This window comes from Hippocampus comes, unplaced genomic scaffold (assembly GCF_001891065.2).
Source record: "Hippocampus comes isolate QL1 unplaced genomic scaffold, H_comes_QL1_v1.1 scaffold171, whole genome shotgun sequence".
Lineage (NCBI taxonomy): Eukaryota > Metazoa > Chordata > Actinopteri > Syngnathiformes > Syngnathidae > Hippocampus > Hippocampus comes.
In genome coordinates this window covers 370,791-396,921 of record NW_017804806.1, presented here as the reverse complement: position 1 = coordinate 396,921, position 26,131 = coordinate 370,791, and the positions used below count along the sequence as shown (strand labels likewise).

Genomic DNA, 26,131 nt, shown 5'->3' with positions numbered 1-26,131 from the left:
AAAGAACTGCCAAATTTATATAAACACTCATAAACCGCGAGCGTCAAAGTGGTTGCGGATCATGTATTATAAAGTTGATTATTACAAATAATTATTTTAAAAGAACCGTGATTGCGAAGTCCAAGCTCCAGAGCAGCGTAGCAACGCGATGGAAAATGGCTCTTGGCCGCTCTTACCTGGCCTGTGCTTCGTCCAGGCTCTCGTCGGTGATGGCCATTATTTGCTGTAGGATATCCCCGATGTCTTGTTGGGGCTGGCCGAGGGACTGCTGTTTCCGAACAGAGTCCGGGTCGCCCACGTCGCCTGGCTGTAGTCCACCAAGTCCGGTGAGACCCGTCAGCATCCTGGTCTGGTCATCCATACTTTGTTAAAAAGGAAACTCGCCGTTTTCCTTCCTTTACGCGAATACACGCACACACGCACGCGCGCACACACACGCACACAAATAGCTAGCCTGTTAGCTAGCCCGCAAACTAGTTTCCGCGACAAACATACACGCACGCTTCTTTGACGAATAGTAGGTAGTTGGCAACAGTTGTTGTCATGAAGCAGTTCACGTAAATACCCTAAAACATTGGCGTGTTGTTTAAAAAAAAACGACGGGGGTGGGCGTGTGGGGGGGCTAAAAGCGTTAGCTAAGCACCGAGTGAAAAGCAGCTAGGTTAGTAGCCGCAACCCAGCGGCCAAGAAGAAGAAGCAGCAGCGGGGACACACACGCACGGTCCGTGTGGGCTCGCCTCGAACATTGTGGGATGAGTGATATCAAACAAAAAAATAAAACACCAGCGCCAGTCTCTACGGGTGGATTTTTCGCCGCCGCCGAGTCCAAAAATCGAGTGAAAGCGGGGAAGGGAGGACTCCGACGAGAGAGCGAGACAGAGCTCCTACCGCCACAGACTACGCTTGGCCATTGTTGTTGCTGAGTGTCGCGCGACTATGTGGGATGTGCTGTACTCGCTGGTGGTGCTGTGGGCGAGCTCGGCTTCTTCCACACTCACTTGCAACCCACACGACACTGCTTGCTAGCGGGTGGCGAAAAGTCCACTTCCCCGACAACTTGCCACCCTACGAATTTCATGGAGGTGGAATATGGTCATGGAACATTTTTTTGCGACGCGACCCTCGGAGGGGGGGGGGGGGGGGTGGTGTTGCTTCAATATTTGTCCAGGTGAAAATCATTTCTCCCTCGTGGCAGGCGTTATGCATGGCTAGCCACTGACGTCATCAATATGTTAGTCATTAAACACTCACTCCAGCCCAATAAAGGAAACGCTGGAAAAAATTGCAGAACGATATAAGAGCTGCATCACTGAAATCAGCTTTTGTACGTCCTAATGTAAAAACATGATTATTATTCTTTGTGTGAATGATCCCTGTTGAGGACAATCCGAAATCGCAACATGGAAAGTAGTTTGTTGCAGTTTCGTTGCTTTACATTAATAAATGTATTTTATGGAGATGTAACGATTAATCGACACCTTATCGATTGCACTGGTCACACGTTTTGGTGCCAAGAAAGTTTAAACTGTTTTAGGGTGCTTTGATGTCAACAGTTTTATTCTAAAAAGTGCCCATAATATGCGCAACAATGCAACGCTACAACTTTTAGTGAGGCTGTATTTCTCTTTTCAAACGTGTCCATACAATATTTGTTCATTTTTCGTGCAATATCACGAATGAGGGCAATTGTTATCGCATTGAGCATGTTTCATGAAAAAAAATCACGCAAATGGCAATATTAGCAGTGAACAGATTTTCATCCAAATTTCCCAGAAAAATAATCTACAGATTAATCTATCATAAAAATAATCATTAATTGCCACTTTAACAATTGGTAGAATTTGACAGCATGTATAGCCAAAATAATGTGCACTGTTTTGCTGTTTTGACTGGGAGTAAAGGCAAAGGGAAATGTGTGATAATAAACATAGAACAGGAAATGCAACTTACTGCAACATGGGAAATGGTTCCGGCCGCTCAAAACAATGGCAATTCATTAAATATCAATTACACATGCAAATGAGGTTCTCAAAGCAGTTGCTAACATAAATAACATGTAGGTGAAAGCATAATGGCCATTGACTTGCATGACAATGAGAGCTTGCCAACTGTCCATTACTCTCCCCAAGGCGGCGTCAAAGGGTGAGAAGTTTTACTTCTAGTTTTACTATTCAGCTATTACCGTCTCTTTATTCTAAGTGCCTACCCAATGTGGCATCTGAGTCAAGATTTTATGTTTCCACCTCCCTCGGCGATTCATATTATGCTTATTAAAGGTATTGAATCATGTTGTTTTCATCATCATCATTAGTTTGGAAGATTACATCACCCAATTTAAAATATAAAGTAATATTTGAACAACCTTATAGCTATGTTGCCTACCATGCTTGTGTAATGTCGGCCTACAAATGTTTTTTTGTTTGTTAGTTTGTTTTTTTTGCCATGCACATTGTGATGCGAGCGCCGCAAGGTGGCAGTGAACTCAATTCATATTACTTGACAAGAAGCAGATTATGAGCAGTTCTTCAGAAAAGAGGCATTATGTTGTTTATTGCCACTCCCAGAGGTTTACCGTCAAACTTAACATCAAACTAAGATATTACATGTTGTGTATTCAAAATAACCAAACAACTTTGCCTTGCGAATGCTTCGGCTATCTTAATGCTAACACATAAAGGAAAATAGCATTTATGGAGTAACGGTTAGCATCGATGTTTGTCGTGCTATTACCCATCAAGCGAATGATATTTGAACACAAACTATTCAGCAACACATGTAGACACACAATATCACATGGTAAAGAGTTTCTTAAATGCCACGGCTACAGTTAAATGTTTTATTATGTCAACATCATACATGACGTGTGTTAGACTTTGTAAATGCCACCGTATACAGTGATCACATCCTGAGGTCTAAAAACTACCTGCTAAATGAGACACATCACTTCTACGACTCACAAAAGTCTTTGTGTAACCGCTGCTGCTGTGATGGCTTAAACGTAGAACTAAAATGGTGTGTAATGTATGCAAAAAGATGTGCTGATGACAATCAAGAAGGGTGCTAATTAGGCGCATCAGTATAAACCTTTGTAATCTGTTTCTGTTCAGTGAGCTGCGAGGAGACAAAATAGCCCATCTGATAATGCCAAAGTGGTCGAATTTACATCACGCGAGAGACAATGCCCCGGAAAAGCACAACAGAAGAGAATCCTCGTATCACTGGCAAGCCTACGAAACATCGCATCAGTTTCCAGTTTGAAAATGATGACAGCACAGATTGAAAAACTTGTGTCCTTGTGTCTCTCTTTTTTTTTTTTTTTTTTTTTGCAAACTGGGCAATTCTGCTGCAGTTTATCACTCAGTTGAGAGAGACAGCCTTCCAAGACGAATGGCTGCTTGGATGCGTGCGTAGGAAAGGCCGATGCAGCAGGCCCAGATGTACTATGAGGAGATGATGGGTGTGCATAAGGTAGTAGCGACCAAACTGGCGCCGCTTTATGCTGACTCTCCACACATCAGTCCACAGCAATCTGGGGCTAATCAATCTCAAGTTGGAGACAGCAAGTACGTAAGCAATAGAGTAAACACTAATAGCAGTAGTAACATCGCTCCTGATGTTGTACAATTGGAAACACGACCAAGGTGTGCTGTCACAATATTTGTTTTTTTTTTCTCTACAGCATTTTTTATACTATTAAAATCTGAGAGGTGTATGTTCAACTTTGTCATTAAAGTGAAAAGAGTTTTGTAATTCTAAGTGTATGTGCCACTGGTGGCTTTACTCAAGGTAAGCAGAGCTGCAAGTATTGATTGGATTGTGATAAAGAGCACTGAATTACTTGACAGTAGCGGGTTACTTTAGGATGAGAGTTAAGCGTCATGGGTTTCTTGAATAAGCATTTTGTGATATAAATGTATTTTTTTTTACTCAGTTTAATTATGAATCTTTGCAAGCGGGGCATTAAAAATCAGCGACTACAATGCGTGCTTACTCACTTTGAATGTGGCTGCGCTCAGAATCCCATTCAAACTCATGTTAAAACGGAAGTTCGCACACACCAGCCGACATTTAAAGTGCCTCTTTATGAACCCCCGAATAAGTTCAGCTGTGCTAATCGGCTTTTCCTGACATTTCTTTTGCTTTCTAGCAGAAGCTCGAAGGTTTTTGTGCTAACACGGACTGCCAATTCATAATTCCCCCCCACCTTGACTTCGGCTTCAGTTCCAGCTCAAGGGAAAAACAACTACAAAGCAGGATCATGCTACCACCATGGCCAAAAAACTTCACCTTGGCTTCAGACTATAACATAATCGCCCAATGGCAGTTATGTGCCAAATATGTGAGGGTGTGCACACTTGTGCATCCACATTTTCAAGTCAGTTATAGGTCACAATAACACAGGGGAAAAAAAAAGTTTTGAAATCATTTACTTTGGTCTCATTTTTACAGCACAAAAAAAGGTACATTATTTGAACAGGGGTGTGTTGGGACTTTTTCAATACAAAATTATAATAGAACCGATTTCGTATACCTGCATTGTTACCTCTGGCAAAATGTTTGCACGCAGTAACACCCACAATCTTGTAAAATAAACGCTCGACTCCATAACAAAGCTTGCTTGCTTTCATTGTGAGTCTACAAACAAGAAGGTGAGCCATGTCTCACCTTTTATCAAATAGTTCAAAAGCAAACACTTAACTCCTAAACGGGCCATTGAGGTTTGGCTCGAGTGTTTTGTCCCTCACACTTTTTGAGTGACAAGCCGTAAGGATTACCATCTAATGCCAAAGTAATTGCATTTGACTGCCCACAGAAAAGCTTCCTTGCAAGTGAAGAGATGACAGTGCCTTTGTGGACCTTGCACTTTTTTTTTCTTTTTTAATTGTTGTCGATTCATTTAAAGGATCATTTCTGTGAAACTTCCTATTCATTTGGATGCTTAAGGTGCCCTCCTCTCACCCCACGAGCATCGAGCCTCATTTTCATCTAAATAAGAATCGATCTCTCCTGCTGTGCGCCATCCTCCCTCGCTCACAACTCTCACGGTCACAACCCTGCTCGTCTTTTTTCCTCCTCGCCTGTCCCTCTTCTCCCGTCAGCCCCCTTGAACACCATCCCACTGAAAATGTCACCCCCGCTCTAGTCAAGATCATAACCACCAGCGCACGCACACGACAGAGGAGGAAAAGAGACATTCCCTCTTCTTCGTGCTGCACCCCTACAAATTACAAATTACTCAGGAACATTAATTAGTGAATAGTTCCAGGAGATCGGAGTGATAGCAAACAAAGCTTCTGACTGACTGGTACAATGTCAAAAGCTTCGTTCTGCCTCAGCGACCCAGCCAAATGCAAGAGAATGGGGGTGAGTCACTGTGGGGGGAGGGGCTTTCTCTTGAATGGTCAGGGGACACTGATGAAGTGAAATAGATGCAGCACCAAAAGATAAAGGGAGAGTCGAACGGGCCCGAGGAAGAGCCCGGGCAAGAAATAGAAATATAAAACAGGCTGAGGAAGCATGGTACTGTACTTCTAAGTATACATGCTTTATTCGTTTTAAAATTTACACCATCGACTGTATGCTCGGAGTCGACTCTTATGTGTGCAAGTATGAAAAAACTAAACAAAAAAAGAACATCTCTGGATATGTAACTACTGTATTCTTAACACAATACCTGAATATTTGTGGACTCCGGATCATAAAACCCGAAAAACGTATTTTTTCTTTGAACCAACATGCGTGTGTGCTTTCATGACAGTCATGTCTTTGAGGCTTCTTTTTCTTTCTTTTTTTTTTTTTAAGAGGTGAGAAGGCATTTTGTAAAGAGAGAACAGAGGCCCCATGCTTGAAACAAATGTTTGCAGGACAGCCACTGCCACCAGCTGGACGCTTGCATGAATTACATCAATTATCAACACAGACTATTTACATGATCAAGCGTAGGATCCCCCCCCCCCCGCCCCCATTATTCGCAAAATAAAACACGCGAATTAAAAACAGGCTTTTTTTTCTTTATACACAATTCATACATGGTCTATTTAATGTGACTGTGTGCTTGAGGATGTAAACGGAGCACTGATTAGGTCCTGAATGACATTGGTAGAAAGATCCTGAAATCCTGCTTGAGCGGCTGGGAGGGGAAAAAAAAAAAAAACGGATCCATATGTTTAATTACGATGACCACCAAAAATATATAATACCAAGAAATACTGAATAATAATTACCTAAACGGCCACTGGTCTCTTTCACCACCAACTGTGACAACTCCTTGACGGACTGAAGCTCTCGTGCGAGTTGACACTGGGCGTCCATCTGTGCATTAAAAAACAAAATCGACAATGACACGATGAAAGATAAATTAATGAACATGTATGGACAGTAGAATAGGCTGGAAATGTGTGCGGGAGGGGGGAAAAAAAAAATCACAGTGTACGTACCACAAGAGTTGCCGTAGTTCGCAGCGTGGACTGTAGCCTACAGAGGAGGTCACGGTAGTCAGGTTTACTCCGAATTAACTGGTACTGTGAGGACTGGGCCACACACGCGTGGTCTAAAGCGATGGGTTCCTTTTGGCCCTGAGCCAGTTTCCTGTGACAAGAAGGACAACAAACCATTAGTATAAAATGAAAAAGGTGATTGTTGCTCAATATTTCACACGCTCACCTTTCTAATTCTTCTGCCTTACTCTGGTGTTTGAGTGCGAGTTCTCCCCATGACTGACTTTCAGCTTCAATCCTAAAACAAACCATTATTTTAATTTTTTTAAGTGTAGTGATTTCATTCCCGATAGTCTTATCTAAGACCATCAAACCTGTTAATAGTATTTTCGATCACCATAGCTGTCCGTGCTCCATGCTCACCAATCCTGAAAGCAAATTGTGTGAGAAAAAAAAAATCAATTAAATAAAAACATGCAGGGAATAACCCGATTTACCTTTGATTCTGTTGTTCACTGCTTATGCTCTTGGCCACGGATTTGCACTTTTTCTTCAACTTCTCAACTAAAGGAAGAAAACAAAAAGGTTTGGAAATTAATTCCAAAAGCCTCAGGTAAGAAGTGGAGAATCAGCTATTTTGTGCACCTTGTTTCTGAAAAGACTCCGGGGAGGAATTTGGCACTGACTGGAGCGAATTGTGAAGTCTATCTGTGGCCAGCTGTAGACAAGAGATATATTTTTAAAATACAGGGTGTTCCAGAAAATTCTACATCCTTTAGAAATTGAATATGCATTAGTCTGTTGGAAATATGATCACTGCAAAGCTTCAAGGACAGAGATTTTGCTTTGACTGCATCTTAGAATTGAATTATTTGATTCAACGTTTCAGCCCTATTTCAAATTAAGTCACTTTGTTTGGGAACACTCTATATTGCATTTTCATTCTGGCTGTGACCTTACCTCCATTGCAGCCTTCATCAATACACTCAACCTCTCTTGTTGTGATAAGGACATGCTGATGGGCTTGCACAAAGCTATATTTAGAAGAAGAAAAAATTACTACATATTCACATGGTCATTTTGATGAGTAATGCGTTCAACTCACTTTGATACGGATTGGGAAGTGCGGACAGGGAGCGCCTTGTCAAGGTGGCTCTTCTCCATGATTTCCTCCGTGCAGTGGACCTTGCAGGCGGACAGGATTCAGGTTCCTCTGTGCTTCCTGACGCTATTCCCAGCATGTCTGTGTCCCGATGTTCTTCTCCAGCATTGAGCTTCTGTGTGCCGGGTAACAGGATTTCAACGCGGGGTGATTTTTGTGGAGGGATGCCCTCTGGAGCAGCGGGGGATGAACAGCGCTTGGGTGACTGCTTGACCTGAATTAAGAAAATACTGTTTATTGGCCTGTCATCTAAAGCAGTGATTCACATCAAACTCCTTTGAATATCAGTGCAGATCGCAAACGCCACCCCCAATTACATTTAAAAATCCTAACATAATAAACACCACTTGTGAAGTCAGGACAATTCAGAAAGTTGAAAATGTTCTCATTACATTTGCCAGTATTCTTCATTGATCTTGCACGTTCCTAGCAAGAAAATACCAATGACAATATAATTGAAATCTTTTGGTTGCATTTTGTGCATTTGGGCGATTTAATTTTACTATATTCAATATGGAACAAGTTCATCCTCAGTTTCTTTATCAGGGGCGATGAAGGTGCTGTGAACACGTAAACGTGCACTCGAACCTACTTTTGACCAATTCATTTTCTTTATTGCTTTTTAACAACTGAATGCGAAAATGCGCACAGTCATAATGCTAAGTTACGAACCACTGAGCTCCAGCAACTAACTTAAATGTCAAATCGATTAAACATACGTACCTCGCTCGTGCCTTCCGCAGCGGCGACAGGCCCGCAACTGCAAAACATTTAAATGAGTGCACATTATATGAAATACTTGAAACCTCACGACAAGCGGCATTTTTAGAAACAGTTAAATTGACATTTGCCGACATTTTAATTTGCCGTGCAAGCTAGCACGCCCAACCCATTTAGCACTGACACGGGCTACTTAAATTAAAGTGACTCTTAGACAAGGTCGAAAAGGCTTTGATAATGCCTGGATTTCATTTAACTACAACAGAACGTTTCATAACAACTGGAATCAAAAGCAAACAAACCAGTGTTGATCAGCGGACGAGGATTCTTCCGCCATTTTTTCTTTCAAACTGCTGACATCGCGCGCCTAACTCGCCCCGCCTTTTTTATTCACCGTTGCACTATGGGAGCTGTAGTTTTAATGACGAACTCGCTCAACATATTAGGTTTTACGGAAGCAAAAAATATAATAAAAAACACTATCTCCAAAAGTAAATAACATTCTTTACAATATTTGTACTGTAATTCAACAATTATATGAAGTGTCACACTTAAGATTTTAGTTACATTTCAAATTACATTTCAAATTCAAATTAGTTCAATTTGCACTGTACATTACCGACATTACTCATTACCAGTCTTAGCCTGTAAATACCCAGAAATTGACACTCACCTTGACATCATATTTATGTACCATCTCATGCCTTACAGACTGTATATACAATGCTCTTTAATGCACTACTAATATAATCTTTCAATTATTTTCACAGGGAAGCAAAAGGTGTACTGTAAATAAAAAAGATGTCCATAAAATGTTCTTTATTGGCTCTGTTTTATGAAAAATGACCACATTATATTGTACTTTCAGTCCTAGTATTGGTTTCATTGGACATAAAAAAATCAATGTTTTTCCCTTGCACTTTCAGTTCAGCTGCTTCATCATTTTTTTTTGTTGTTTTGAGTTGCGTAACATTCGACATTGGGAAAATGTTCAAAAATAAAAAATCCTGGCTATTATACGGACATCAATACCGATAACCTTCCTTTAGAGATAGATAAAACTAAATGCCATGGTAATTTTTGTCTCCAATATGTGTCCCCGGAGCTATCCAGACAAATCTGTGATTGAGAAAAACAAACACTTGACAGACCTAATTGTTTGTAAGTCTTTTTATAAGTCTGTTAGAGATGTCTTTTCACTTTTTACAAAATCAAGGAGAGTAATCAAAACAGCTCGTTAATTCTCTTGGAGAATGCCCCTCTTGTGTGTCTTGAGTGTATCACTCTGCTGGCACAGTCTCGCACTCCTCTCAATACTGCTCTTCATGGCCTTGTGTGGCTGTGGGGAGGAACGGATGAAGTTTGGGGATAAAAGAGGAAAAAGAACAAAGCGTAACTGATGAAAATACATTAAGGGAATGGGACGGGGAGGAGCGGACTGAGGGAGTGGAGTGTACAGCGCTGCCCGCCATGACGATCTCACTTCTCTTATCTTCCTTTCCCAAGTCTCCTCTCCCTTTTAGAGTACATAAGGACCATGGGTGCTGATGGCAGGAAGAGTTCAAGAAGGCACCCTCAGAGTTCCTTTACCAAGCAAGAACTGCAGTACACGGTCCACAAATAGGGCGGCGAAAAAGTCCACCACCAGAACCTGGGCGATGATCATTTTGAACTATGGGGAAAATACAGGAGACCATTATTACAAGAGAATCACACTAAAACAACTCATGAAAAAGAATGTGTCAATCCACCTCAGTCGGAATATCAACGAGGGCAAACTGTTCATTGAACTCAGGTGAAGAACCAGAAAGGAGTCCCACAATTGCTAATCCAGACAAAGCGATGCTCCAAAGTAGTGGTCTATTCTCACTGAGAGACTCCATAAAGGGGTGACCCTACGCAAGAGAATGAAGATGCATTATGTTGTTAGACTATAAAGTATATAGAGACAAGAATACGGTTCCTCGGTTTATGACGGAGAATAAGGTTCTTGTCACACATAAGTCATAAATGCAGCAAATATTCCAATGAAAAACAATTTGAAGCCAAAAAATATAAAAAAAAGGACAATAACTGAGCAACTGAAGACACCACGCCATTCTTACACCATGGTAAAAAAAAAAAAAGGCAGGACTGTCATAAACCAAGGAAGCCCTGTAGCTGTGTTCAGGCAATTACCTTGTAGTTAATGGCAAACGTGGCCATCTGCATAGCCATGGACATGATATAAACAGTGCTGTTGATTAGACTGGGTTCAAACTCTTTGTACAGATCCACAAACTGATCTTCTCTGTAAAAGACAAAATGGAGAAATGTGACGGCATACCAAGGTAAAAGCAGAAGCCACACTGTTCCCGCCTTTTTTTTTACCTTGGCGGACTTCTGCTCTGCGCCTCTTTGTAAAGAAAGACCAGACTGCAGAAGTGGACTGCGAACTGCAGCAGCACCGTCAACACGGTATAAAGATTGAAGATGTTCGGTAAGGGTCGCTCCCGCGACAACGTTTTCAGCGGCTGAGTCAACGAGAGGGGGATACACAGCGTTATTCTGAGATGAAGAGGAATCACAAACATTTGATTGGAGGGAGATCTATTTTCTGGAAACAAATTCTCACCTTCGAGCGAGAGATGAAGAGGAAGCAGCCGGCCAACAGCAGACCCTGCAGGGTTGCCTGGAAATCGCTGAACTTGACCCCCTCCAGGTAGAGCACGGACTGACTGTAGGCAAGCACCAGGGCATTGAGAGCAAGGATCTTAAACATCTGTAGCGTTGTTACCAGGGTGCAGCGGCCTTGCTTGATTACATGACAGACTGGACAGAGACGGAGAAAGGAAGCCATTTCAGGTGTGCAAGCAGACTAAACTGTCAATGTGACATTTGTTCACTCACTGCACTGAATGGAGGACAGTTTGGAGGTGAAGGGGGCGGCGATGGAGGCGTCACCCAGTTTGACGATTTGCACCTGATCGTCTTCGAGTTCCCGCAGGACTTGACTTATCCTTTCCTGTAAAAAAAAAAAAAAAAAAAAAAGTGCTTTATTATCCCAAAAACAACAACAATGAAAAAAAAAAAAGTATCCAAAAGGTAATAAGATTGAAGGTCACCTTTTGTGCTGCGAGTTGTTCCTCTCTCTGGGCCATCATCCTCTGCCGGGCACCTCTGGAACTCGGTTTGCCTCCGGCATTGACAGGTAGCGAAGGCCGAAAGTCAACGGCAGGCGCCTCCTTCTCTTTCCCTCGTTTCTTTTTTTCTGGCATGCGCTCAGGGGCGTTGGCTAATAGAGCGACACCTGTGTAAACGTATCAGAACAAACGTTCGTGACGGTGAAGAGAAAAATGGTCACATGTTGTGGACAATCTTACCGATGTGGGCATGTTTGAGAGCGCCGACGTCATTTGTACCGTCGCCGCACATCAGTGTTACATAACCCAGCCCCTTCAGACTGGTGATGACAAATTCCTGGAACAACGCACAGATGCAAATTCCCCGCTTAAATGCATTCTATTCCGCTTTGCTTGCTCTGAACTCTATTCCGAGAAGTCGATATCATTGCTTGCTTACATAACGCTTATGAATCCCAACCTCATTTTGTGTCTTCGGTCTTACCTTCTGTTTTGGACTCACTCGCGCAAACACTTGTATGTGAGGTAAGAGGGCGTGCAGCAGCCGGGGGTCGCAGCACAGTCTGGCCAGCCCCTCCCCGGTTACACACAGGTCATACTGGTGCACAAAGGAGGAGACCGAGGGAGGCGAAAGGGGTACGTGCACAGCGCCATCGATGGACTCCCACTGCCAACCGCCTGGGAAAACACAGCACCATAACAATAATCATGTCATACTATATATTATTCTATCCTCCCTGAGCGTTCGGAGTGCAGTTCTGGCAGATTGCGAACAGCTCTTCGAAAGGTCTCGCGTCCTTGCACAAAGCTGTTTGTTGGGAATTTCAGTTAAAGTTTCCATAAAAATGACACAAAATAAAGAGAATTTGACGTTGTATATTTACGCAAACACATAGCTCGTAGCTTCGGCTTCCAAACGTCTGCTAGCTTGATGCTAACACATCATGTGAAACACTACAGACGGGCTAGTGTTAAATACGAGTGTTATTGGATAAAACTAATCAGTACCAAAATTGCAACAGAATAAGGTATTACCACGTACGCGGTATAATTTCACTTGACTTCAAAATATTCGAAACACCTCTCAGTATGAACTGTAACCGGAATCATTGATGGTTGGAGTTTTTTGATTGTGCAAGTGTACCACACAATGTTGTGGCTGGTAAGCGCATCCAATTTCCTACCGTGAGATGATTGCAATATAAGTGTTCGTTCCTTTTGGAGGAAGTGGAGTTCCTTGGCCACATGGCACGCCGTTAAGGGGTTGTCCCCTGTGATCATCACCACCTGAGGGAGCAAGAATACGAATCATCGGAATTGGAACAAAAGCAGCGTGGCGTTCCGTGACCTTCGCATTGCATTGCATTCGTTACATGATGAGATGCTTCCTGGATCTCTCTGATGACCGCCTTGCTGTCACTCTTAAGGGGGCATGTCACGACCATGAAGCCGGCGAAGTTCAAGTCACATTCCAGGGAACTGCGGCTCATCTCCCGAACCTACAAAAACGCAAAGATCCAAATAAGTTCAAACTAAATATAAAGCGCACTTTTTGGAAACAAGAGACATGACAAACCTGCTGATGACTTAAATGTCCCATCTCTTTGTAACCCAAAGCAAGCACTCTCGCCCCTTCCCGGGAGATTTCCTTGTGCACTTTATCATAACTCTCAGGACGTTCTGAAAACTACAAGCACAGCCACATTATTTGAACAAAACCTTTTCAACAATTCGATGACACATTTGAGACAGAGCGAAATATATAACCATGGCTTTGAGCGTCTCCGGGGCGCCTTTAACCGTGGAGATGTAGGAAAGTTCTGTGGATCCCAGCTTCTCGTAGGAGGCCAGAACTGACATCCTCTTGAGAGCGCTGGCAAAGTGGAAACGCTGATGGATCTTGAGGCCCTGGGTCTTGATGCTACGTGAGAAGACTTTCTCATCTGGTTGAAGAGGCAAGATTAAGAAGCTTGTTTCACTGGCGAACTAGCATTGGGAAGAAGTCCACCTTAATTGTAACAAATTTTGTTCCATTATTTTAATTCACAACAGGAAACATAACCACAAAGAGACTCAAACCCTCAATCTTCCGATCTGAAATCAGACGTCTTATCTGTGACCCTTCGTATCCATGTCCTTACGAAAACTCTACCTTTAGTGAGGGTCCAATCGGCAGCGGTCAGCATGGCCTTCTCCAATGGATCTCCGACCAGTTGTCCGTCATCTAGAGTGACCAGTGAGTGGCAGGTCGCCACGACCCGATGCGTCTCCACCGGGATATCCGATACGGGCATCACGTCTTTCCCCTCCCTAGTCAGATACAAATCCGTTGAGATGGATTAAATAATACAATACAGGCGTGGAACGAATCACCGCTACCTCACACAAGTAAAATCAATAAGGAGCCATTTACCTGAGGCCCGCTACTCCTCGCACCACCAGACTATCGCTAGTCAGTGTTCCCGTTTTGTCAAAACAGCAGACCTCCACTTTCCCCGCAAACGGAATCCTGAAGGGCTCGGTACAGAATACATCTAAACGCAAGGACGGACGGGAATGAGCCACGATAAATGCGCAGAGGGGGGCCGTAAACGCAATCATGCTTACAAAGTTTGGCCAGGGCGATGAGAGATGTGTTCACAGCCAGAGAAAGCTCAATGGGGAGTTCCGGTGGAACCACCGAGGTGAGGATTAAAGTGCACTCCAGGAAAAGCTTGTAGCGGTTCCTGCTGAGGTCCTTGGTTCCTAGTGTCGGACAGTTAACACTTGGACACTATGTATGCCAACTGAAGAAATCGGTCATTGTGCAAACCTCACCTTCCACCCACACGTAGGCAGCGGCTGCAATGGCGAACACCAGGAGGAAGAGGATGAAGATGAATGTCTCCAGGTTGTTTGCCGTGACTCTCTTCACACCAAAGAGGATGGTGCGCAGAAGTTTACCCTGCATGCAAACGCGTTTCCAGATTACATTTACCGCCGACTCGGTAAGTGACACTCATATGAAGAAGAAATGCACCTGAGAGGTGTAGAATCCAGTTCGCAGTACGTAGGCCATGCAGCCATTGTCGACAGCTAAACATAGGAAAGGAAAAGATAAAGGAAGGTGACACACTCATGGAAATAATGATTTTGAGGTTTTCATCTCGTCTGGAAAAGACTTGTAGCAAAGGCACTTCACATTTACCAAAAACTTTTGACTTGATGTGAGAGCTCACCAAAATTATTTCGCTTATTTTTACAAACAGTGCAAAACTTATTAGCTTACGTTTGAGTCCAGCGCTGGCCTTTACAGGGGGGCTGTGCTGTACCACTTTGGTGCCCCCAGAGATGACGTGGAGCCGAGAGTCTGCTTGAAGGTCGAGGATTTGACCAGGGTCCAAGTCCTCCACCGGCTCCTGAACAAAGCAGCAAAATGTCAGCAGTTATTTAATATCAACACAATAAACACCTTTTTTATTTATTTATTTTTTAAATTTAGCAAGACATTTAAATTCTGTGTAGCCAAAATACAGTTCTACCCAGACGATAATGGATCATACTATCCCATCATTTGGACAGTAAACCACATTACCGGTAGTTTCCTTTCCATTCTCGCTTATTCTTACATTTATTTTAAAACAGAATAATGAATTCTGTCAATTTTTTTTTTTACAACAAAACAAAAACAAAGCAGTAAACATGACACAAGAAGAAGCCTGGAGGAGACAAATTCCTTGTGTGTTCTACATACTTGGCCAATAAAGATGATTCTGATTCTGAGATTTTCAAATTTTATAAACCTCATCAATTTTATGATAATTCTGCTAAACAGTAAAAGCTTGTTTTTTCGTGATTAATTTGTTCCACAAAGTGAGACTGAAACCGTATCCTACAAAAACTGAAGCAACATTTCCCATAGGTAACAATGTAAATCCAATTCATCCGTTCCACACACTCCACAATAACAACAAAAAATACATTTTACAGAGATTAAATCCAGTTAAAAATGGAGTACATTAAATTCATATGAATAACTCATTACATAAACATGAAAAATAAACATGCCTTCTAGCTTTACTGCAGACTCTGGATGACGTTTCAAAGACAGCAAAGGGGAAGGAAGTGTGAGAGGCTATCGTTTGGAAGGAAAACCTTGCATGTCGCGATCTGGCTATGAGCTCTTTCTCAAATGTCTGTTTTTTTTTCCCCCTCATATTCTTACTTTCATTTGAGGCACAGACTCTCCAGTCAGCATGGCCTCATCCACGATGCAGCGACCGCGCAGTAGAAGCACATCGCACGGTACCAGGTTGTCCTGGGGGGAACGTCCTGGAGACCAGACCAATACACACTAACCGTCCCCTTATTTTTAAAGAAGTGCCGACAGCGAAAATCTGGTCTGACACTTACCAATGGAGACAAGGTCACCTGGAACGAGCTCATCACTCGAGATGGGTCTCCACTTACGGTTCCTATACACCTGCCACAAACACCCCGTGTTAAACTGAACGGCTTTGCAGACAAAAGGGGTGTGTAGCTTGGATGGAAAGCCAACCTGGATCATGTAGGGCTTGTTCCCCATGCGCCGGATCTCAGACATGTTCCTCATTTGCTGCTGGACCAGGGAGGCTTCGAACGCCACCAGCATGAAAAGCGTGAACACACTGTAGTACCAGTACTCGTCTAAGCACCACAGCCCCACACAGAATACCTGACGTATGAAAAGCACAACCAATTATCTGCATATCCTGTTAAACGGAAAGGCAATTTTATTTACATGGCCCATTTCAACTTCATGTGCTTCACACAACCAAAAGCACAACACCTAAAAGCATTTACAAACAGCTAGATATGCTCAAAGGAAAAGAACGTACATTGAATGTTTACAAACAAAAAAAAAATCGAAGGCATTTAAAAGCTAACTACAGAAATAAAAAAGTCGCTTTGTAAGTTGATTTTAAATGATTAAAGACCGTAGTCAAGGGTATGGCACACTTTTGTGCAGCATAACAGTTAAATGCCGCTTCACCATGCTTGCTTTTAAACTTGGGCTCCACTCATTGACCCGAGTCCGCAGATGTATTTAATGTATTAGTGCCATAAAAGGAGAAACATTCTGACAAACCTGGAAGACAAAAAAGGGGGCAGTAGCCCTCTCCCGAAATAGCTCCAAGAAATCGGGAACGATCATTTCGGCATGATTGGTGCCGTAGCGTTTCTCCGCCGCTTTGAGGTCGGCTTCCTCCTGGTAACCGCGCCACGACTGGAAGTAGCCCATCGGGTGGTTGATGGGGAATGCGATGGGAAAGAAGCATTTTTTTTCTTTGTGGTCAAAAGTGTAACGGATTTTCTGAAACTCAAATGACAGAATCTCGTCTCCATTTTCATCCTGTGTCAGGGGAAAAAAAAATATTTCAGTGTCTGTAGTTCCACTAGACAATAAATATGCTTATAAATGTAACGCAGTAGGAAAACTAGGAGCTAACTGGAGTCCAGGTCCGACCTCACCTTGTCCCTCTGTAGTGCCACAAGCTCAGCAGAACCATTATTGGGGGTAGGTACAACCTTTGCCAGTGTAGCCTTACTTGGGTCCAGTTCCTGTTGGTGAACAGGTGACAAATCCACACAGACATTTAAAACATTATCCGGAAGTCAACATGTGACACTGGATTTCTCTAAAAATAAACCCTAAAATTTTACATTGTACTTTGTAATGGCAATGATAGCAAACGAGCTCAAATCCAATCCTATCTGCAATTTCAGACTTGTATGTACCTTGAGAACATGTTTCAAAATCAAGGCCACGTTTTTATTGAAGAATATCAGTGCCGTGGTGCACCCCAAAGAAGAGTGTAAAAGGTGCTAAAATGTAGTCTAGTAACGCAAAGTGAGCATAAGGACTAACTACGGCAGGAGAATTGCTATCAATCTTTCTGTGTGTGTTACTCACCAAGCGGAACTACCATCAGCTTTTAGAAAAATTCCGTTGCTTGTTTACTTTCAAACTCTGCTTGGAACAAACGCGAGTGATAGCATGCACCGTGTGATGATGAGATTACGATTTTTAGAGTTCCAACCATTGACATCTGGTCGTTGAGACTTCAATCTCTCTCTTCTCTCCCATTTACTATCAGTCTCTTCTCTCCCATTTACTATCAGCTTCACACAAAATGTACAAAGTGTATATTACGCAGATATTTGTGATCACGTCATTTTCTTTTTGTTTTCCATAGAGCACTTAATTAATGCGACTCCTGTTGTTCAGTGTCTTAGACAAATAAAATTGCATTTAAAAATATGAAATGCAGGGCCAATTGTGGATACGTATCAATATAATGCAGGTGAATATCCTTTTTTTTTCCGATCTTCTGGGGATAACATAACTGTGTGGCCCATTGAGAACATGGTTTTGACACAGCTGCAGCTATTACTTGTAATATGGAGATTTTTTTCTCAACTGAGTATAGAAATTTAACTCATGGAATCACAATTCTCTCTCCCATTTACTATCAGCTTCACACAAAATGTACCAAGTGTATTTTACGCAGATATTTGTGATTATGTCATTATGTCATTGTCTTTTTGTTTTCCATAGAGCACTTAATTAATGCGACTACTGTTGTTCAATGTCCTAGATAAATAAAATTGCATTACAAATATGAAATGCAGGGCCAATTGTGGAAACGTATCAATCAGGTGAATATCCCTTTTTTTTCGATCTTCTGGGGGAAATGTAACTGTGTGGCCCATTGAGAACATGGTTTTGACAAAGCTGCAGCTATCACTTGTAATATGGAGATTTTTTTTCCTCAACTGAGCATAGAAATTTAACTCATGGAATCACAATTCCACCATTTTAGCTGTAGAAATGGTACAAACAGTTATCCAGGAGTACAGTGTGAGCACATGAACACAGAATAACAGTTCAGAAGTAGAATGGGACTTGTGCTGTAACCTTGTTCATTGATGCTGCCCCTCTGTGATTCCCATGAAGTTGACAGAGCAAATGTCAATGGAATATCGTCATTTTTGTGATGTACTTAGTTTCTGTTTACCTTGGAACAAGTAAGCCAACAGTGGGCGTGCACAGACCAATAACCGGACAGCGCCGTGAGGACGTGAACGATCCCGATGGCAGCGAGAGCCAGAAGGCCTGCCTCCGGATACTCCGACGCACCGTACACCCCCAGCCACACGTACAACCAGCCCGGGTAGAGGACCGTCAGGAACGGGAAGACGGTGCCGTGTAAGAGCCGCGGCCTTCGCCTGTAGAGCGTCACTGAGCTCACCAGCTCGTCGCCGGTGCTATTGTCATGCTGATTGTGGCTCAGCGAGGGGGCTGTTCGTAGCTCGCCCGATCCATCGACGCCGTCCGCGGTCATTTCGTCCTCTTTTTTGGCGTTGTTCATCGTACACTGCTCACCCCCTGGGCCTCTCTGTTATCCACCACCGCCCCGTCGCGGTGATGCCGGCAAAACGCGATCCTACACACGAAACGCCGCGGCGCGGACACCCGCAGCTGCTCTTCTTGTTTTATGTTGAGAGGGAAGAAATTTCATCTGTGCTGTTTGTTACACATACGTACAGCGCATTTGACAATAAAGTTGTGTTCAAGTCAATTCAGTTCAAAACGTTCCCCAGTACTACCTTCAAGTGCCCAATTTCTCTCTATGGTCCCTCTTCATCAACGATCGTTTCCGCATACGTCAGCCCGTAAGATGCGTACGCATGCCTTGATGAGTAAACCGTGGAAAACAAACTGTTCCGCCCTTTCATACAGGCGCACTTTACGAATGAACATCTTCGCACAAATATGAACCATTTTCATGAGAAAAACGACATGTTTGGTTATGAGCCAAAAATCAAATTAGTGCTGTGTTTTTAAACTTCCGTTCAACTAGGGTAGTCAGTTGCATGACTGACATCAAATCAACCAGTAGGATTTGAGATGATGTGTTCTAGCTGGGTTTCTGTCCAATCACAGGGAATACTTCCTGGTTTCCATCCAATGGGATTCTAAGTAGGCGTGTCTTCACGGCATTTTCATGGCGCCACATGGAGAAGGGTAACCTTGACTGATCAGCGTCATCGCTTCAAACGAGCATAAAATAGCAAAATGTAAGAATATTTATTGCTTCCGTGTACATCAAATTGTATTGTAGAGATATTGTTAAATATATAGAGAGCAAACATTTACTTTAATGTTGCATGCCTGTTGAGTAATAGCCCTATTTGAGGTGTGTTTTTATGTTGCAAAACCTTTGCAACTAACTTAAGCTATATTATTTCCAATGACGTGACAGTGCTGCATGTGTTTCCACTCAGGCAAGCGGCTATGGACATCACGGCAAAGTATTGCCATAAGGAAATGGATGCTTATGGGTCATGTGTGGCCTCCAACCCATCAATCTGGCAGGAGAAGTGCCATGAACTGAAGATGAAGGTTGCCCAATGCACATCATCACAGTAAGGCATGTGTATTCAACACATATGACCCCCAAATTGCACACTTGTTTCGCGTATCCTACCTATGTCTACATCTGTCACGCTAGCCCAGTGATCCAGAAGATCAGACAAGACTGTTCCAAGCAGTTTATGGAGTTCGAGAAGTGTCTGAGGGAAAACCAGAGCACGCCTGCCTCCTGTTCAGCGCACGTCACTCGCTTTCTAGGCTGTGCTGAGACGGTGGATCTCAGTGGAGTGGGTAAGCCAGTTAAAAAACACGAAAAGGCAAACTGTTGAAAGATAGGAAAGGGCTAAAAGTGGGCAGAGTAGCAAAAACTGTACTCAAGAAAAAAGGACAATTATTTATAAAGAATAATACAACTCAAGTTAAATAAAAAAGTACTTTGCCATACACTTACTTTTGGAAGAATATGTACTACCCACCTCTAGATGAGAAATGTCAATGCTCTTTAAAAAAGTAATTCTGTAACTTGCAACCTGTGTGGTTTAGTGCAGTGTTTCCCAACCTTTATTGAGCCAAGGGACCCCTTTTACTTGAACCAGTCTCACAGCACCACTAAATAAATATTTCACAAAACGTATGGAAAGTCAAATAATGATGTCGTCTGAATTTACTCACAGATGTAGTTTGTTGGGAAACGATGGTGTAGTGCACTACTTGGCTACAACAAACAGAGGCGCTGTTGATTCACTCTTACTCTCAATTGCAGTCGATGCCAGCTCTGGGTTAGACTTTGGGCATAACACCCAAACTCAAAACATACGTGGGGACAGTCGTAAACGGAAGACCCTTCTACTACTTTAATCCAATGACTATTGCTGCATGACTAATTCATATATTGTTGTATTCCTTTTTTTTCCCCCCTAGATACAAAACCAGTACCTGTGCCGTCGTAACATTGAACCATCTATTTCAACACTTATCCAAAAGCAAAAATTGTTTTGTTTTCTTCGACTTGAGACAGTAATTATTTTCCTACTTTCAAATCAGACATGACTTGTACCTACTGCCAGGCTGCGTAGACAAAAATAAATGTGACACACCTCTACGCTGTATTTCATTAAAACTAAGGTATGTCTTACTCAACCAGTGGAGGTTTCCTTCTTTTGTTTTCAGCTCCATATATCTGCCCGCCGTCATCATCTACCGTGCTGAGTCAGAGTCAAATATTAAACAAGAATGCTGCACTCCCACACAAAATCTGACAACTCGCTGACTAAGAAATAGGGAGTCTGGGAAGAAAAGAGCAGCAGGAGGCCGACTCAAAAAGGGGAGTTTGTTGAGTTATGATCTCTGTGACCACCAAAGAGAACAAACATTTTCTTCTTGAATGATGGCAATATAGTGGCAAAAAAAAAGCGCAGGAGGTGAACCAGGTATCATCAAAATACAGAACAAACAAGGTCAGCACGCTATTGGATGAAATTGAAGACTGTATTGAATATACAGCAACATTATACATTCAAAGCACATCACCTTGGTAGCCACTGAACGAAAAGATTGCAACTCAGCTAAGACGGCACAAATAAGTTACCCCCACAAAATATTACCGTAGAAATGCGCACGTGTCAAACTTGATGTGAAAGAACCTTTTTAGGAGCTCTAGCAGCTAAAAGCATATTTTATCATTTTATTATTATTATTTTTTTTCCCTTTTAAATAGCCCTGCTTTCTGAGCCTGATGCTGCCTTACTGTTTGTCTAAGGCTACGCGTGATAGCCTACACTGACAAATAATCATGCTGCGTTTCGTTGATCACAGAAGAAGGTAGAAAATATCCACCCATCTAATTTCTGATGAGAGAAATAAATATGTATGGAAAGAAACTACTACAAATATATATATATACAGCAACACAGTCACACATTTACATTTTGGAGCTCATAGTTTTGTAGCCAGTGTCAGGGGGGCAGTAGATGGCCATTGTTAGTGCTTGTTTACTCCTTGATGATGAGATTATCAAATAAAAAGTTAAAAGTCTCTTGTCGACCCTGTCTCCGAATAAGGCTTAATTAAAAACAACCCTGTTGCGGTGTCTCAATGCAAAGAAAAAAAAAAATGGTATTTTACTGTAATAAGCCAATCATGCAAAAAAAACCAAAAAAAAAAACAGTAATACAAGTACAGTGGAACCTCCAAAGTTGAACACAAGCTTTTCTGAACAAATTTCCCGACTGAAAATAAAAGAAACGGAATGAACTGATTCTAAATACAATTTTACAATTCCTAATTGTGATAAGGACACAGAGACAGCCCCCAGCAAAAAAAAGTCTCCTCCTAGCTGTTTCATCTTCTCGGCAAGACATGCGGGGGGCTCACAGCTGACAACGAGGCGCTCCAACCACCCCGAAGCGCTGCTCCACATGCTTGTCATATCATGTCAAACTTCCTCCACATTTGCCCACAATTTTTGGTGGGGTATTTGAATTTCAAATTGTGCCTCTTTTGGAGGTTCCACTGTCATTTTTGAAATGCTCGTTTCATATGTCGGGTTGCTTCAAAACATCACTGCTTCACGGATATAAATAATCGGTTACATTTGAAATCTAGCCAGCGTAATATCCTGAGTTACGTCTCAGGTGAAACATACACACGCTAACCTGAGCGCAAAACTGTCCCTCGAGTTATTTTACAGTATTTTGTCGGCTGCATTACGAATCACGATATTTTCCCGTGAGTTTTAAAATGTAGTGTACCATGTCGTATGTGGTGTACCATTGATATAAAAAAAATCTACACACACCTGTTCAAATGCCAGGTTTTTGTGAGCCCCCACCAAAAAGAAAATCGACCAAGATGAATCCTTTCAAAACCTTTTCCACCATTAATTTGGCATCCAATATGCACAACTCAATTTAAAAAAATTATACAAGATACAATATAATGTGGTTGTACAAGTGTGCACACCCTCGTTACGACTGGGGTGTGGCTCATTTTTTTTGTAGACCTTTATATCCACGATACACAGTTCGGTTAGCATGTTGTGTTTTGTTTGTCTTTTGTTTAAAAGTGCTGTGTTTCATTCAACATGACATAAATACCACAAAAGAGGTGCTTCTGCACATCTTTCACATTTCCAGTGTTTCAAAAGCGATTCTCATCATGGACAGAGAAGGGACGAGGGGAAATAATTGGCCATCGAGTGGATCGACTTTTGTTATAGAAATTTAACTCATGGAATCACAATTCTACCATTTTAGCTGTAGAAATGGTACAAACAGTTATCCAGGAGTACAGTGTGAGCACATGAACACAGAATAACAGTTCAGAAGTAGAATGGGACTTGTGCTGTAACCTTGTTCATTGATGCTGCCCCTCTGTGATTCCCATGAAGTTGACAGAGCAAATGTCAATGGAATATCGTCATTTTTGTGATGTACTTAGTTTCTGTTTACCTTGGAACAAGTAAGCCAACAGTGGGCGTGCACAGACCAATAACCGGACAGCGCCGTGAGGACGTGAACGATCCCGATGGCAGCGAGAGCCAGAAGGCCTGCCTCCGGATACTCCGACGCACCGTACACCCCCAGCCACACGTACAACCAGCCCGGGTAGAGGACCGTCAGGAACGGGAAGACGGTGCCGTGTAAGAGCCGCGGCCTTCGCCTGTAGAGCGTCACTGAGCTCACCAGCTCGTCGCCGGTGCTATTGTCATGCTGATTGTGGCTCAGCGAGGGGGCTGTTCGTAGCTCGCCCGATCCATCGACGCCGTCCGCGGTCATTTCGTCCTCTTTTTTGGCGTTGTTCATCGTACACTGCTCACCCCCTGGGCCTCTCTGTTATCCACCACCGCCCCGTCGCGGTGATGCCGGCAAAACGCGATCCTACACACGAAACGCCGCGGCGCGGACACCCGCAGCTGCTCTTCTTGTTTTATGTTGAGAGGGAAGAAATTTCATCTGTGCTGTTTGTTACACATACGTACAGCGCATTTGACAATAAAGTTGTGTTCAAGTCAATTCAGTTCAAAACGTTCCCCAGTACTACCTTCAAGTGCCCAATTTCTCTCTATGGTCCCTCTTCATCAACGATCGTTTCCGCATACGTCAGCCCGTAAGATGCGTACGCATGCCTTGATGAGTAAACCGTGGAAAACAAACTGTTCCGCCCTTTCATACAGGCGCACTTTACGAATGAACATCTTCGCACAAATATGAACCATTTTCATGAGAAAAACGACATGTTTGGTTATGAGCCAAATATCAAATTAGTGCTGTGTTTTTAAACTTCCGTTCAACTAGGGTAGTCAGTTGCATGACTGACATCAAATCAACCAGTAGGATTTGAGATGATGTGTTCTAGCTGGGTTTCTGTCCAATCACAGGGAATACTTCCTGGTTTCCATCCAATGGGATTCTAAGTAGGCGTGTCTTCACGGCATTTTCATGGCGCCACATGGAGAAGGGTAACCTTGACTGATCAGCGTCATCGCTTCAAACGAGCATAAAATAGCAAAATGTAAGAATATTTATTGCTTCCGTGTACATCAAATTGTATTGTAGAGATATTGTTAAATATATAGAGAGCAAACATTTACTTTAATGTTGCATGCCTGTTGAGTAATAGCCCTATTTGAGGTGTGTTTTTATGTTGCAAAACCTTTGCAACTAACTTAAGCTATATTATTTCCAATGACGTGACAGTGCTGCATGTGTTTCCACTCAGGCAAGCGGCTATGGACATCACGGCAAAGTATTGCCATAAGGAAATGGATGCCTATGGGTCATGTGTGGCCTCCAACCCATCAATCTGGCAGGAGAAGTGCCATGAACTGAAGATGAAGGTTGCCCAATGCACATCATCACAGTAAGGCATGTGTATTCAACACATATGACCCCCAAATTGCACACTTGTTTCGCGTATCCTACCTATGTCTACATCTGTCACGCTAGCCCAGTGATCCAGAAGATCAGACAAGACTGTTCCAAGCAGTTTATGGAGTTCGAGAAGTGTCTGAGGGAAAACCAGAGCACGCCTGCCTCCTGTTCAGCGCACGTCACTCGCTTTCTAGGCTGTGCTGAGACGGTGGATCTCAGTGGAGTGGGTAAGCCAGTTAAAAAACACGAAAAGGCAAACTGTTGAAAGATAGGAAAGGGCTAAAAGTGGGCAGAGTAGCAAAAACTGTACTCAAGAAAAAAGGACAATTATTTATAAAGAATAATACAACTCAAGTTAAATAAAAAAGTACTTTGCCATACACTTACTTTTGGAAGAATATGTACTACCCACCTCTAGATGAGAAATGTCAATGCTCTTTAAAAAAGTAATTCTGTAACTTGCAACCTGTGTGGTTTAGTGCAGTGTTTCCCAACCTTTATTGAGCCAAGGGACCCCTTTTACTTGAACCAGTCTCACAGCACCACTAAATAAATATTTCACAAAACGTATGGAAAGTCAAATAATGATGTCGTCTGAATTTACTCACAGATGTAGTTTGTTGGGAAACGATGGTGTAGTGCACTACTTGGCTACAACAAACAGAGGCGCTGTTGATTCACTCTTACTCTCAATTGCAGTCGATGCCAGCTCTGGGTTAGACTTTGGGCATAACACCCAAACTCAAAACATACGTGGGGACAGTCGTAAACGGAAGACCCTTCTACTACTTTAATCCAATGACTATTGCTGCATGACTAATTCATATATTGTTGTATTCCTTTTTTTTCCCCCCTAGATACAAAACCAGTACCTGTGCCGTCGTAACATTGAACCATCTATTTCAACACTTATCCAAAAGCAAAAATTGTTTTGTTTTCTTCGACTTGAGACAGTAATTATTTTCCTACTTTCAAATCAGACATGACTTGTACCTACTGCCAGGCTGCGTAGACAAAAATAAATGTGACACACCTCTACGCTGTATTTCATTAAAACTAAGGTATGTCTTACTCAACCAGTGGAGGTTTCCTTCTTTTGTTTTCAGCTCCATATATCTGCCCGCCGTCATCATCTACCGTGCTGAGTCAGAGTCAAATATTAAACAAGAATGCTGCACTCCCACACAAAATCTGACAACTCGCTGACTAAGAAATAGGGAGTCTGGGAAGAAAAGAGCAGCAGGAGGCCGACTCAAAAAGGGGAGTTTGTTGAGTTATGATCTCTGTGACCACCAAAGAGAACAAACATTTTCTTCTTGAATGATGGCAATATAGTGGCAAAAAAAAAGCGCAGGAGGTGAACCAGGTATCATCAAAATACAGAACAAACAAGGTCAGCACGCTATTGGATGAAATTGAAGACT

At 42.5% G+C, this 26,131-nt stretch overlaps 5 protein-coding genes and 1 long non-coding RNA gene across 8 annotated transcripts in view; 3 read left to right on the top strand and 3 right to left on the bottom strand.

The window, feature by feature from the left end:
• The window catches only part of pbx4 (pre-B-cell leukemia transcription factor 4), a 30,490-nt gene extending 29,352 nt beyond the window's left edge, over positions 1-1,138 (bottom strand). The window contains exon 1 of one of the 2 annotated variants that reach the window (XM_019860214.1): positions 177-1,138. In XM_019860214.1, the coding sequence (XP_019715773.1) occupies positions 177-361 (185 nt within the window). In that variant the 5' untranslated portion in view covers positions 362-1,138. The remainder of the gene's footprint in view (positions 1-176) is intronic. The other variant, XM_019860295.1, reaches the window with a different exon arrangement.
• On the top strand, positions 1,076-4,275 carry LOC109510295 (uncharacterized). Its single transcript, XR_002167106.1, has 2 exons — positions 1,076-1,168; positions 3,108-4,275. It is a non-coding gene; the product is annotated as an uncharacterized LOC109510295 (long non-coding RNA).
• Positions 4,276-4,576: 301 nt separating this feature from the next.
• On the bottom strand, positions 4,577-8,715 carry dsn1 (DSN1 component of MIS12 kinetochore complex). The gene is made up of 11 exons (XM_019860416.1): positions 8,622-8,715; positions 8,323-8,359; positions 7,543-7,813; positions 7,398-7,471; positions 7,083-7,155; positions 6,935-7,001; positions 6,812-6,865; positions 6,664-6,735; positions 6,438-6,588; positions 6,225-6,312; positions 4,577-6,130 (listed from the first exon to the last, which is right to left on the bottom strand). The coding sequence occupies exons 1-11, from the start codon at positions 8,654-8,656 to the stop codon at positions 6,039-6,041; spliced, it is 1,014 nt and encodes a 337-aa protein (XP_019715975.1). The 5' UTR covers positions 8,657-8,715; the 3' UTR covers positions 4,577-6,038.
• A 759-nt stretch (positions 8,716-9,474) lies between these two features.
• On the bottom strand, positions 9,475-19,236 carry atp13a1 (ATPase 13A1). 2 transcript variants are annotated; one of them, XM_019861115.1, is made up of 26 exons: positions 19,071-19,236; positions 18,479-18,907; positions 16,932-17,021; positions 16,549-16,812; positions 15,979-16,134; positions 15,834-15,903; positions 15,646-15,752; positions 14,710-14,839; positions 14,461-14,516; positions 14,259-14,385; positions 14,049-14,186; positions 13,855-13,975; positions 13,594-13,751; positions 13,209-13,384; positions 13,018-13,128; positions 12,815-12,940; positions 12,626-12,728; positions 11,926-12,119; positions 11,682-11,778; positions 11,424-11,608; positions 11,209-11,323; positions 10,934-11,130; positions 10,690-10,832; positions 10,498-10,609; positions 10,071-10,214; positions 9,475-9,991 (listed from the first exon to the last, which is right to left on the bottom strand). In XM_019861115.1, the coding sequence occupies exons 2-26, from the start codon at positions 18,830-18,832 to the stop codon at positions 9,881-9,883; spliced, it is 3,585 nt and encodes a 1,194-aa protein (XP_019716674.1). In that variant the 5' UTR covers positions 18,833-18,907; positions 19,071-19,236; the 3' UTR covers positions 9,475-9,880. The 2 variants fall into 2 exon arrangements, with proteins under 2 accessions (XP_019716674.1, XP_019716583.1); XM_019861024.1 differs by lacking the exon at positions 19,071-19,236 and having other exon boundaries at positions 18,479-18,981.
• Positions 19,237-19,407: 171 nt separating this feature from the next.
• LOC109510699 (coiled-coil-helix-coiled-coil-helix domain-containing protein 5-like) lies at positions 19,408-20,979 on the top strand. Its single transcript, XM_019861233.1, has 4 exons — positions 19,408-19,541; positions 19,749-19,889; positions 19,976-20,127; positions 20,758-20,979. Coding segments are annotated over exons 1-4 (324 nt in total). The 5' UTR covers positions 19,408-19,539; the 3' UTR covers positions 20,787-20,979.
• A 2,417-nt stretch (positions 20,980-23,396) lies between these two features.
• LOC109510511 (coiled-coil-helix-coiled-coil-helix domain-containing protein 5-like) lies at positions 23,397-25,786 on the top strand. Its single transcript, XM_019860898.1, has 5 exons — positions 23,397-23,476; positions 24,215-24,348; positions 24,556-24,696; positions 24,783-24,934; positions 25,565-25,786. Coding segments are annotated over exons 2-5 (324 nt in total). The 5' UTR covers positions 23,397-23,476; positions 24,215-24,346; the 3' UTR covers positions 25,594-25,786.
• The last annotated feature ends 345 nt before the right edge of the window (positions 25,787-26,131 follow it).